Consider the following 14554-nt stretch of genomic DNA (forward strand, 5'->3'; position numbering starts at 1 on the left):
TGACATTTCTGAGCTTCCATATGCGTTATTTACCAAATGTATGGTTAGCTGAAGTCTAAATTTGAAAAATTCACAGCTGTGTGATCATCTGTGGTATAGCGGTATATCTGTGTACTTATAACACTAGAATACGGGTTTGAATAACCGTGGTGGGCAGATCACAGATAGCCCATTATGTAGCTTTGTGCTTAATTACAAACAAACATAGCTGTGTATTTTATATTGTACACTTTTTAGTTGTCTATAGTACCTAACATTATTTGGGCCAGGTTTTGCAATATACAAAATTACAAAATTTGTTACTAAAGATTTTATTTACAGTTATACCATCTGCTTCAATATACAATGTAATTCAGCCACATTAGAAGTCATACTATAATGGAACTCTTGCTTATATGATACTAAAAAACTTTTTTTAATTACGTGAGGTTCAATCCCCTAGTTCGCGAAATTTTTATTCTGTGTGCATGTAGATTTGCAGTAGAAACCATAATTTTCCCGTTTTGTCTCCGTTTTTCCATCACAGAGAACTTTATTTTCTCCATTCTCATGGTACAGATATGGATCTAATGCACTGGCACCACGAGTAGTCGACTAATTCAGTTTAAAACCTTAATACTTATTTCGCAGAAAATCAAGTTAGGGCAGTTGCAGGTGTATGAAACATAATAGTTCTAATTCTTAAATTACTAAGACTAACAAATTTGTTCACAATTTTGTTCAAAGTAAGTTTTTAAAATGTTTCATATAAATGTTTTGTCTCATGACATGAGCTTCTTGAGGCTATGTGCGTTTGTCTTAAAGTTTATTTCACTATCAGTTTAAGCCGTCTCCAAACTTTATCAAAAGCTTGTCTTGTACCTTGGACAAAAGACAGCAGATTTCGAAACTTCAAATAGCAGATATATTTAGGGATCACATATGAATGACAGTAAAAGTATTTAATATTTAAAGTGTATAACACAATAGGCTTTTCTATGGCTTCACATTTTGCATCTAATACTACTTCCCTTCGTATGTATTTTTCATAAAAGCCTCTTTTTACATGTCTAATACTTACCTTTTCAGGCAAGGTTTCTTTTGTATCACACATTTGACATTTTATCTCCAAATTATTGCAAGTGTATTTGTTACTTTACAAACGCGTCTCGTTTCTCAGTTTACCTACACTGTACACCTCTAGTATAAGTTCATTTTGTACATTCTACCGGTTTTTTAGTATACGTCCACTTCATTTCATTTAATAAGTATCTGTCTTTATTAAAGGCTTGTAGGTCTGCTTCGTGTAGTGGCGATGGTTCTGGGTGGTAATTTCCACCAACATCATCTTGTCTGTTATTCCAGTTCACGAACCTTTTACATAAAAGGACTACCTGTTTCAGTCGCTTTTCCTGCATTACCTTAGCACAAACACAAAATATTATAGTAGATAAACTGAATTAAGTCAGTTAGAGTGGCTATGTAACTTGATGTATTCTGGAACTGTTTTCTACAACACTCTAACCATATCGCGGTTATGACAACTAGAAAGTTTTATGACGTATTTCTACAACCATGTCCAGAAACGTCACAATGATGATTCCATGTTAACTGATCCGGGACTTAACTGAGTTTTGAATATTTAGACTTATATAAAAAAATAATAAAAATTACCTGCTTCACGAACAACATATAAGTATTTATTTTGATATTGACACAGGTGAATGACAGTAAGGTGTTTTTGTAGCCATGTAAGGGTTGTGGTCGAAGTACATAGATTTGGCTTTCATATTATCAACTATTTCAGCCAAAAGAAAGATTTTTGAATTATGTCCTCCTAAATTCTAGTAAGTTTACATTAATTTGAATTTTATCGTACTGCATAAAACCTGATACCACATCTGAGCTTCCATGCGTACAAGAATTAGAAAACACTTAAACTTACAATTTAAATTGAAATAAACTTCTAACAACACAGGTCACCATGGTTATGATATTAATTTAGCTCTCTCACCATGTAAACCAAATAGTTATACTTAATATACAAAGATTATTTATATTTCAAACGTCAAGCCGAAAGAAACTAATTTTAGTATCAAACAATATTCAACGAAACAGATCATCATGCATGCTTCTCCAAACATTTGAACTTACATAAGTCATATGTTGCTAACGTAATAAACTACGGGTTACTTAAGTCATATGTTGCTAATGTAATAAACTACGGGTTACTTAAGTCATATGTTGCTAATGTAATAAACTACGGGTTACTTAAGTCATATGTTGCTAATGTAATAAGCTACAGGTGAGGGAAATATTTAAATGATTTAAATGTTTATAATAAATTTGTCACAAGGTATACGGCTTGTTGTGGAAATATATGATTACTCCTGATGACTGGTATACCACATATGTAACTAGATCAGATTCAGGTTCTGTTTAATGAGATGTACAATAACAGAAATTATTTAGAGGGTGTACTTACTTTCAATAAATAAATTAAACTTTGCCACAGCGAGTACTACTTTTGAACTTTCTCGAGTTCTAATTTCCAAAGGAATACGATACTCATGTGAATGAATGATTGAATATTTAAAGACTACTTACTGACCTCACTCTTATATGACACTAAAGGTAGTCTCTGTATGTTAAAGCCAAGATTCTACTCATATATTTTCTGACCCCGTGTTGTTGTTTTCTTGCTATCTAAGTATGATTGTATCATGTTTCAGAGCCTAATTTAGTTCCTGTAACTTGACCTTTTTAAAGAAATACAGTTATAAGGTCATCAGTGATGTCGAGAAAACCCACTTGTAGAGAAAACTATATATATAAAAACGGCTCGTTTGTGTTGAGAAAATATTTTACGTAGAGGAGCGAACAACGTTTCGACCTTCTTCGGTCATCGTCAGGTTCACAAAGAAAGAAATAGGTAACTGACCGGAAGCTGACCGCATGTTTGAAAGGGGTTGTGTAACTGAGTGTCGGAATGTATAGGGCGTGCTTAGATGTTTTTATATCTTTCTCTGTGAACCTGACGTTGACCGAAGAAGATCGAAACGTTGTTCGCTCCTCTACGTAAAATATTTTCTCAACCCAAACGAGCCGTTTTTACATTTATAGTTATAAGGTCAGTTATTTCTAAAAACAAGAAAAGATTAAATTATACACCTTTTACCATGCTAAACTCACGTTCCAGTCCATCTACTGTTTTTTATATTTTGGTTGCCAAAATTCTTCATTATTAAAATATTGATAACTCTTCTCACTTGTGGTTATTTGTACAGATTATTTACACAGAATTATTTGTACAGATTATTTACACAGAAGTGAAACATTTTAAGCCAAGACTTGATTTCTCACCACTCCACAAATTTCAAAAACTTCCAATTTCAACATAAGATACATAACTCTGCAGCTACGTTTAGACGTGTCAATTTTCGTGCAGCGTTCAAACAGCTCATTTTCAAGTACATCAATCTTACATCGCAATGACAACGGTATAATTTTTAACAACTTAATATATTACCCACACTCAATATTTATTCGATTCATCTGAATTGATTAGGTTGTAAATCAGATCAGTCACGTATAGGCTTGGCTCAGTCGTTGACCGTAAATTGTATATGCGAGTGGGATTGTGTTTTCAAATTGTGGCTGCTGGAAACTTTTGTGGTTTAGAATGCTAGATTATTTTTATGGGTAATAGTCTATGAAGTCAGATAAGTCTAATTATTAATCGGAATTTATCTATATATAATTACATACTAATTAGTAACTTTCAGAGGTATCACTACGTACCTAAAACATTCGGAACTCAGACCCATAAGCGCAAGAATTTCCGGATTTTAAACTTAGAAGTGTATGTGTGTGCGTGTTTCCTTATAGCAAAACCACATCGAGCTATATGCTGAGCTTAATGAGGGAAATCGAACCCCTGATTGTAGCGTTGTAAATCCGAAGACTTCCTGCTGTACTAGCGGGGGGCAACTTTAGAAGTTAAATAAATGTCGACATGCACATGTTTGTTTGTTTGCTTTTTGTATATAACAAAGCCACATCGGGCTATCTGCTGCATCCACCAAGGGGAATCGAACCCCTTATTTTAGCCTTGTAAATCCGTAGACTAACCGCAGTACCAGCGTGGGACTGTTATGCACATGCCAGCAGTGCATGGGGGGTGTTTGGAGAAACCCATACGCTCTTGAAGAGAAACTGAATAAAAATAAAGGAAGAGAAAAAAGAAAAGGGTGGGAGAGAGAGAATCACCGTAAGAATATCAAGATTAAGGTTTGTTTTTTTCTTCAATCATTTCCTCACCATCGGAGCGCGAGCGCTTCCATGTCAATAAACAATTGAACAATGAATCAAGCGAAATAATGCAATGACCAATGTAATTCTGTATTTCTTTTTTCTTTTACGTCTCGTTATGGTTGTTTTGGTTTTGATTTGTTTTGAATTTTGCGCAAAGCTACACAGGGCTATCTGCACTAGCCGTGATGATTAGCTGCCTTTCCTCTAGCCTTACACTTCTAAATTAGGGACCGCCAACTCTGGGGCTACTCTTTTACCAACGAATAGTAGGATTAACCGTCACATTATAACGTCCCCATGGCTGAAAGGGCGAGCATGTTTGGTGCGACGGCGATTCTAATTTGCAACCCCCAGATTACGAGTCGAGTGCCTCAACCACCTGGCCATGCCGGGCCTTGTTATGATTGAATAATGAATGTATAGAATTTTTTCCTGTTTTTCTAATTAATATTTATAAGATAAATATATAACAAATATATAAACAGAATACAATTTTCTGTTTTTATAATTAATATTTATCTTGTGATAAAGTTTTTTAGGAAGAAAATATTTTTCTTTAATTTTTGTATTTTAATTAGATAATAAAAGTATTTTTAATTGTATTATTAAATGTTTATTTTGATCTAAAATGTATTTATATTTTGTAAATAATTTAATAAAATTTAAAACATTAATTTGTTGCCATTTTTGCGTATTTTAGCCTGACCAGGGGGTCATTTAAATAATGAATATATAGATTTTTTTTAAGATAACACTAGTCATTTTCATTTTTTTTTGTTTTTTCCCCTATTTCTGGACTAATCAGTGTTTACTTTGTCTGTTCTAGGTCTGTTTCATAATAAGTACAAAGATGCTGGGAAAAAGATATACAAGTGATCGTCACAAAGTCAAATGCTTAGAATGCAAAAAGAGTCATGGACAGTTATAATAGAAACAAACATATTCAAAGCTGCAATAGTGATATGTTGAAGACCATTAGAAGTCCAAAATTCTCAGAAATCGTATCAGAAGCGCAAAAGAAGATATCAAAGATTTTTGTTCCACTCCATCTACATCATCACTCGCGATAGAAATCAAAACTAATCTATCAAGAAAACAGTTTGACTGACCCAGTTTTCATAAAAGTCGAAAGCACTGTTTCAAAAGAGGCACTCGCTTCTCAAGAAGAAACTCTTTCGTTAGAGATGAAATCTCTCACAGTAATTCTGATTCTCCAGTAACGATGAAACTATTCGGAAAGAGAAGTCGGCAGAAAAAGTTTGTGGTTTCGAATTTGCTGGTCCACAACAACCACAACTTTCCGAATTTCCATCTCGGATGACCTACAGTCGATCATTTTAAGCTAAGTGGTATAAAAAGAATTCCCTTGGATATCTTATCATCAAGATCCTGATTTTGTAACTTGTTACTCTTGTGAGAAGTTTGCTTCAAAATATTGTAAGACATTTACATTTGTTAAATGGTTAAAACCAGAAAGATTGCAAAAACACGCTTAAAATCTGAGCTATCAAAATTCAATGATAGCATGGATCTGTTCAAAAGCAACATAAATTCATTAGAGCTCTGTATTAGTTCAAGTCAAAATACAAAAACAAAGGAAAATAAAGTACAACTGAACAGGCTTTATATTTCAAAAGTGATATAAACACTCGTTTTTCTTTCAAAGAAACATTGCCATTAAGGATGACCATGGAGGTAGTCTTAATGTATGTGATTCTTCTTATGTAAATTGAGGGAAATTTCTTGAACTTTTGCACCTGCGGAGTAAAGACCTGCAATGGTTTAAGAAAAATTCACAGAGCTTGTTGGCCAACATAAACAATGGCTAAGTTGAAATATTCAAAATGAAAATTTGAATCTGGTTGTGATGAACGTGAGAAAATTAATAACTGATGAAGTGAACTCCAGTAGTTTTTATTCCGTCATCACAAATAAAACCATGGACGTCAGTCGCGACGTGTAACTTCCTCTCTGCCTTCGCTATTTTTCAGGAGGTGTCATTAAAGAAAAGCTTTTAGGCTTCTTCTTAGCGAAATCAACAAAAGCCCAAGTTGTTTTTGAATTGATTACAGAAACTTTAGTGCAACAGGGTCTCAATCTTTCTTTGATAGTTGATCAAAGATACGACGGCGCCAGTAATATGAAAGGTGAACATGCTGGGCTTCAAAGTCTAATCAAAACTGCAACCCCAGAATCAGTTTATGTCCATTGTTTTGGTCACTTGCTTAATCTTGCCATTCCAAAAAACTCTAAAGAAAACTCAGTATCTAAGAAACACTCTAGAGACAATACAATTAATTTAAACTTTTCTCGAGGGAAGTTCCAAGCGTTACTAAATTTTTCAAGAAATTCAAAAACTCGCGGATAAAAAGTAATTGTACTTCAGTCTCAGAGTGAGACCCGTTGGGCCTTAAGACATGCCGCTGTAGCGGCGTAAAAAAACGCATTGAAGTTACAATTCTCACCCTTCTTAAGTTGTTAGGGCCTGGCATGGCCTAGCGCGTTAAGGCGTGCACTTCGTAATCTGAGGGTCGCGGGTTCGCGCCCGAGTCGCGCCAAAACATGCTCGCCCTCCCAGCCGTGGGGGCGTTATAATGTGACGGTCAATCCCACTTTTCGTTGGCAAAAGAGTAGCCCAAGAGTTGGCGGTGGGTGGTGATGACTAGCTGCCTTCCCTCTAGTCTTACACTGCTAAATTAGGGACGGCTAGCACAGATAGCCCTCGAGTAGCTTTGTGCGAAATTCCAAAACAAACAAACAAACAAATCTTAAGTTGTTTCAAACGATCCCAGTACTTCGGTCACGGGTAAAGGCCTTTTAGTTTCAATCTGTGGCTTAGAATTAATCTTCATTCTCCTCGTCTTGGAAAAACTTTAAATGAAACTTCATTTTTGTCAACTTACCTTTAATCAAAAAAATTAGAAGTCTGTTTGGAGAGAAAATATGCTGCTGCGACAATCAACAACTTTAAATCACTAGAGACAAACGAAAAATTTTCGAAGCTACAGGACGAAGCCACAAATATGACGAAAGACAAAAAAGAAGTAATTAAACAAAATATCAGTTTCAAAGAATTGACCATTTCTCGTCCTCGCCACCGAATACCGACAGAACGTGCCTTAGAAGCTGGATTTGCATCTGCTACTGCAGATTTTGATAGTCCAACCTTTTATGCAAGAGACGCCATCTTCTCTCCCACTGTTCTAGGTTTCAAAGAGCAAATTTAGTTTTGTTTTGATGAAAATGATCCAAATATTCTTTGCAGGCTCTTTTCTGTCATAATCATAATGCAACTAGAAAAAAGAAGGTACAGATGATGTCTCATTACTTTGTGACTTTTATGGACTGAATCAGAATCAATTATCTTCAGGAAGAAAGATTGTGGTTGGTCTTCTCAATCAAGAAAAACAAAATCTCCATTTGTCTTCAGGATATAATTTGTCAAAATGAATTTATGAGAATGTTTGTTGTTGTTTTTTTTAATTTCGCACAAAGCTACTCGAGGGCTATCTGTGCTAGCCGTCCCTAATTTAGTAGTGTAATACTAGAGAGAAGGTAGCTAGTCATCACCACTCACCGCCAACTCTTGGGCTACTCTTTTACCAACGAATAGTGGGATTTACCGTCACATTATAACGCCCCCACGGCTGAAAGGGCGAGCATGTTTGACGCGACGGGGATGCGAACCCGCGACCCTCAGATTACGAGTCGCACGCCTTAACACGCTTGGCCATGCCGGGCCTTATGAGAATGGCATCTCTCAACTCCTTCCAACAAAATCTCAGTTGGTGCAAATATTCAGCACTGTTCCAGCCACATTCTATTCTGATGAAAAATCATTCTCTGCTTTACGTCGAGTCAAACTTAATTATGTTCTACCATTGGACATGAAAGACTATCTCATGTTGCTATTTTGAATTTTGAACTAAAAACAACACATTTTGTGATGGAGAACAAAATGGAAGAGGTGATCAATGCTTTTACTCATCAGAAGAAACGTGAAAACTTATTGCTTATTTGATTTTCATTTGGTCTTATGTTATATGCATTAGAAAAGTAAAAACACTAGTTGCAATGAAAACTTTATGTTTACGGTTTTTAATTCTTAAAAGCAAATGTATGTTGTTACTTTTTCGGAGCAATCAGGGTACTGAAAATTTATGTTTACGTTTTTTTTGCATCCAATTTATGATATTTTCATAAATTCACACTGATTCAAGACTGATTCACACTGTGTTTCTCTTTTAATACAACTATAGTTTAATATACAATGGTTATTACAAATAATGATCTACGTACAGATTTTTTACAAACTTACAAACAATATCAAGTCTTCTTTCTGGTTTGGAACTTCCTTCATGTCTTATCGAGGGTTCACGATGAGCGAGTTGATATTGATACAATTCGCTTAACAGGGTTCTGTGTTCTTCAGTGATCACACGTGAGTTTTCTTATCGCTGAAATTATGTAATGTTTTCGTAAAAATACTAATTTCCGATGTGAATCCGCTGAAGTTAAATGGGTTTTAATGTTTGAAATCTATAAATGTCCCTGGTCAACATCTGAATTTCCCGATTAATAAACGTTAGTCAAAGTTATAGCTTCCGTGGTTTATAGCATACCAAGTACAACAAACCAATAACATATACATTCTTTTGACGCTTCGCTTTGATTATATTTATAGGCGTGAGGAGAGTTTCCAGAAATTTCAGCATGCACAACAATAGAGACGATACACAAGTGTTTATATATAAATATATACGTATTGTTGATTGTTACTATCGATAATCTTCTACAATTGTAGTGAACAGACAAGAATTTCGCACTACAGATGTAACAGTATAAGTTATGTGCATTTCTAAATATAAATTTAACTTAAACAAACACATCGATATTAAAATAAATATATAATAATAAATCAGTCATTCCACGAACGAAGACAAGAGCCCCCCAGTGGCTCAGCGGTATGTCTGCGGACTTTCAACACTAAAATCCGGGTTTTGATACCCGTAGTGGACAGAGCACAGATAGCCTATTGTGTAGCTTTGTGCTTAATTCAAAACAACAACCAAGACAAGAATTTGGATCCAACCACTAAAATCTCACCGTTAATACGTAATGCCACTTGTATTAGCTGTTAGTTAGAAGTTTTAGTTAGCGGTGAATTTCCATGGACATCCGCAAAATTTTTTCCAAGAGAGGCAAAGTTCTTCGAGAGGGATAAGGTAAAATTGTAAATATTTCTTGTTTTTAAGCAAGAATACAGGACGTTTTTCTCCAGTCAAATTGAAACAACAGATTCGAAGAAGTGAAACACTTTAAAATAGCATTTTCGTAGAGAAGAATGCTGTTGTTTTTTAATTTAGTCACCCTATTACAGGTGAGTTTCTGTAATGAATTACAGGAAAGGTTGATTTAAACGTTTAAAAAAGAAAAAATAACGAAGACTTCAAATGAGCAATATAGAACCTCTTTTTGTCAAAGCGCATGACATCCCTACTAATAATGCTCTCCATACTTCATACGACAAGCGTGCCAAATCTAGTGTCTTAATTTTTATACTCGGCCACGATTATTACGAAAATTTATCCTACGAGGCATAACTATAAACAATGTAATTAGAAATAAATTTATTTAATTTTCTAAGCATAATGAATTACCATACTCAATAAGTTTCAGTCATAAATTATTTGTTTCACTTTCCATAATTTTAAAAGTTTCATATTATCTGTGTATTTTCACAGACAAGAGAAAATATGTTTGCTTCTTCGAATAAGTTGGACAACTCATATTAGTGAGTTTGAACTCATATATTAGAGCGACATTACTACTGGCACGTATCGCATATAATTAATTTAATATATATTATTATGCACTTAATTTAAGGATGCTACTAGAGGACGAAGCATACACTGTCGTAGAAAGTTGATAAAATTGAGTATCGGCAAATTTTATGTGTCATGTTATTGGTTGTTATATGCATAAGAAAGAACTTTAGCCGGTAAAGTAGTAAGTATAATGATATCTTTTGTGCGCTGTGAAATGTTTATAACCTGTGTTCAGTTTTATTATAACGAAATACATCATTTTGATGTTAGTCAATTTTTGGGGGAAGGGGTGGTGATTATAAGAAAGACGGTTACAGTTTGTTTATTAATTTCACGTTTGATGAAATTAAAAATAGTAAAGAAGAAACTGGCTGAAAAGTGGAAGTGAGGCATATGTTTATACAGACGATTTTTGAACTTTGGTTTAAAATGACTATGAACAGTTACGTTAACCAAGTGAGTGTTTATGTCATGTGTATGACAGGGTAATTTGAACGAGTCAGTGAGCAATTGGTCATAATACGATACTCTTATGTACCATTTGTTAATAAGTTATGAAAAAGGATTAGTCTAGGTAAACAAGTAAATTCTAATAACTTAAATCTGAAAGCAAAGAAAAATCTACAATATGTTAATTATATCTGCCATATCTAGTGCAGATCTAGCCTTTCATCTTATACGAAGGTTCATCAGATTAGTTCTATTACGTTTGAGGTAATACCTCAAGTTGAACGTTGATAATATAAATAGAAATTATTCTTAAATTTCAGTTATTATTTTGTTAATTATTATATACCTTTTATAAGGGAAAGGTGTGGCTGTTTTATACAAGAGAGAAGTTGCAACATATTCAAACTGAAAAGATAGTTAAGATGTTGAATCCATATGAAAGACAATCTAAGTTTTCAAGGGCAAAAGTTTTAATTGATCAGAAAGATACTACTGGTCAATGGAAATTGTATAATGCAGGCTGTTACTAATGTTAAAATAATTGGGGAAAATTTATTTATATGTGAAGTTTATTTATATGTGCACACACAATTGGGAAGAATGACATTTGAGATTTATTGCTAATCATTGATCAGGATTTGGTTATTAAAGCCAAATTAATGGAACACTTTGGAAAGAATAATTGTTGTATACTTAGGTTCAATGTTTCACTACATCTTGAGATCAAGAAAAATTGGATTTTTTACTTCTGATTATCAAAAAGTTCATTTTGAGGCCATAAGGCAAAAATATATGCTCAGGGAATTAGAATAATGTATTAAAAGGTTTTATGGAAATTTGAAGAAATAATAAATTTCTTTTAATTTAAAATCAACATACTTTTAAAAAGAACAGTAGGAGTAATTAAACCTAATTGGTTTATTTATGACAGAGAAAAATAAAATTAGAGTTAAATGTTACAGAGAAAATATAGAACCTTAGTGTTTTCTTCAGGGTTTTAAAGAGGGTTCAGTATGAGATGTACAAGCCTTTCTTTCAATTCTATAGGTCAGTAGAAAGCATGTAGACACCCAGAGATTGAATTGTTACTGTCATTACTTCTAATTTTAAAGGGAAAAATAAGAATTGCTCTGGAAATGTAAAAAGAAATCCAGAATGTATTTACTGAAGAGAAATACTTGTTTCTTTATCAGTTAACCTTTTTTTAAGACTACATATTATCTGGATGATAGAAAGAGGGTGAGCTTGGTTCACTTATAGTTTTACAAACTTGTGACAAATGGAAGATTAAATAAAAAAACAAACCACATTGTTGAGAATGGAGGAAGGAATTGTTATTGGATTGAAGGGTATGAAAAAATAAGTTGTTATTAATAGAGTTTATTCAATTGGGATATTTCTTACTGGTGGGGTGTCTCAGGAGTCTGTGCTTGGATCTTTACTTTATCCTATTTATGTAAATTAATATTAATTTACCTCTGATTTAAGCAAGCCATCTATCTAATCAAAACAAAAGTCAACCTGGTGATGTGTATAATTTCTTATTGCCTTACTTCCAAAGTCTAGAGTACATTGCTTCATCATTTAAGTACTTTGTATTAACAATATTTTCAGCCATAAACATAGTGATATCTCAAGTTTTAGCTATCTTAAAAGATTTAAATTAGTTCTAAAAACTAAGTTAATGATGTAAAATAATTATAATAAAAAATGACAAATAGGTATATCAAACATTAAAAACAATAGTGTTGATAAAGGTAGCATTAATGTATTAATATGGACATAATTAGAAAAATGTAGAAAAGTTGGTGATGAAATTCAACATTTCTTGTTGTCTTCAGCACATTGAGGTACTAAAAAATAACTTGTTATGCAATGTTTTCAAGATACTCCACTAAGTGTTGGGTGTTTATAATGTGATCTTAAAGCCTATATTGTGACAAGTCTAAAGCAGTTGTATGCTCTAAAATGTTATAGCAGCTTTAATTGTTAAGATATAAGTGAGGGAAGCTGTTTCTTTATGGATTACTGAAGGTTAACTGAGTTATTTGTTTTGTTACTTTTTAAGCTTTGCCACATACAACTGTGTTTGCAACTTTTCATAAATGTTGGTGATGATCTTCCTTAATTGAAGGGATGGAACCACAAAAAACAGAATCTATTAGATTGTGGGTGAGATCTGAACCCTTTGAACTGGGAACTCTTCCTCTTTCTCCCCATTCAAAACTGATACCTAAGGTAGGGAAACATTCTCACTTTAATGGCCATGTTGTCTTTTAAAGGTGTTACAATATTTCTATATACATTTGTGCAGATGTGTAAGCATTATGGTAGGTAAATGTAAGACTAAATACATTACAAGTGAACTGACTCATTCACTGATGTGGTGTTTAACTAGGTCATGCAATGACTTTGAAAAATGCATCAAATTAGTTGTTTTTGTTTACTTTCAGTAGAAACATGATTTTCTATATGCCTTTTTTAAATAATTTATTTTTATATGCATGTATGTTTTTCAGTATCTTAAGAGAATAGTTCCTTATGCAAAAGGTCAGGGAGAATCAGGTTTTCCAGAACTGAGGTGAATTTATTTTTTGTTTTTTCATGTTGTGAAGTACTTACATTGAAACTAAAAAAAAACACTTAGGACCAAATAATGCTGGCTGTGAATATTTAACTTAAGAAGAAATAAACAGCTGAACAAATTTTTTATTTAAAAAAAAAATATTTTAAAACTCTTCATATATTCACAAAAATAAATACAGGGCAACTCTCCATCATACCTGCCTATATTTTAGTAAGATTTGAAAGATCTAATGGTTTTTATGGTAATGTAAATGATGAGCATTATATAAAAGCATACATTTAAGTGTTGCACATCTCTTATAATGACAATTGTGATGTCAAGTAAAATGTGTAATTCTTATGTAGGAAAATATATTAAACCTTAAAATAAGAATTTAGTGATATAAATCTATATACATAATTTATTTCTGGTGAATGTGAATTGCTTCATGTTATGAAGTGTGTATGTAATGCATTTACACAGGTGTGTGTGTGTGTATAATTTGATTCAACATTGTTTGCATCTGTAGTTATTCAGTGTGGAGACATATAGCATGTAATAAGCTTCAGCTCACAGAAGATTTAGCATGGCTGTAAGTATACACTTCTATTTAGTGAAAAAAATCAGTCATTTGTCAAAATATTAACCGTGTGTGTCTATAATATAATTCAGTTTTGATTGTTGTAATACTATGTCTTTGGTTGATTATTTTTATTATAAATTCTGCAACTGTTCACTTTTTGTTTATTTTAATTCTTTAAAAAAATCACTTTATTTTTAAGAAATAAGGAATGTAATTTTACATAAACAAATGTGCATAATTGTAGGGCTTCAATAAATATATATTATATATAATTTTATATACAGAAACATTTGAGTAAAATGAATTGATTATAAACTGTTTCTTTTATTGTTTTAAGTGTAATGTGATGAAATTTTTGAAACTACAAGAATAGCACTGAAAATGTGCATCTTACTGGATCCAACAAAGTGTTTTCAGATGTGTTTAAGAAACATTAGAAAGGTTCTGTAATGTAGCCAGTAACATTTGCATGGAGATAATGGTGTCGTCACTTCATTTGTTTAACCAATTACAGATTGGCATAACAAATTAAATATAGTGTTCTTAAAACATTTCGTTTGTGAACAAATTTTGATCTTATTTTTAACATAAAAATATCATATATTTATGAAATCTCTCTCACCTTGTGTGAAATATGTTTGTTATGGCATCATGTGTCCCCTGCTCGTACAGCGGTAAGTCTATGGACTTACAATGCTAAAATCAGGGGTTCAATTCCCCCCGGTAGACTGAGCAGATAGCCTGATGTTGCTTCACTATAGAGGTTTTGCGTGAACCTATTAGTGGCACGTGACCACAACGAGGTTTGTAAACATACCACCATATTGGGTGGCA

The 14554-nt window shown here is 33.1% G+C and overlaps 1 protein-coding gene across 9 annotated transcripts in view; it reads left to right on the plus strand.

Annotated features, from left to right (window-relative positions):
* Window positions 1-10063: 10063 nt before the first annotated feature.
* LOC143253410 (TBCC domain-containing protein 1-like) overlaps window positions 10064-14554 on the plus strand; it is a 31809-nt gene continuing 27318 nt past the window's right edge. For 2 of the 9 annotated variants that reach the window (XM_076507260.1, XM_076507261.1), the window contains exons 1-4: window positions 10070-10302; window positions 12640-12809; window positions 13091-13152; window positions 13667-13729. In XM_076507260.1, the coding sequence (XP_076363375.1) occupies window positions 12708-12809; window positions 13091-13152; window positions 13667-13729 (227 nt within the window). In that variant the 5' untranslated portion in view covers window positions 10070-10302; window positions 12640-12707. Of the gene's footprint in view, window positions 10303-10382; window positions 10578-12639; window positions 12810-13090; window positions 13153-13666; window positions 13730-14554 lie in introns of those variants that run through there. The other 7 variants (XM_076507265.1, XM_076507264.1, XM_076507262.1 and 4 more) reach the window with 7 other exon arrangements.

Source organism: Tachypleus tridentatus, chromosome 6 (genome assembly GCF_004210375.1).
Source record: "Tachypleus tridentatus isolate NWPU-2018 chromosome 6, ASM421037v1, whole genome shotgun sequence".
Taxonomy (NCBI): domain Eukaryota; kingdom Metazoa; phylum Arthropoda; class Merostomata; order Xiphosura; family Limulidae; genus Tachypleus; species Tachypleus tridentatus.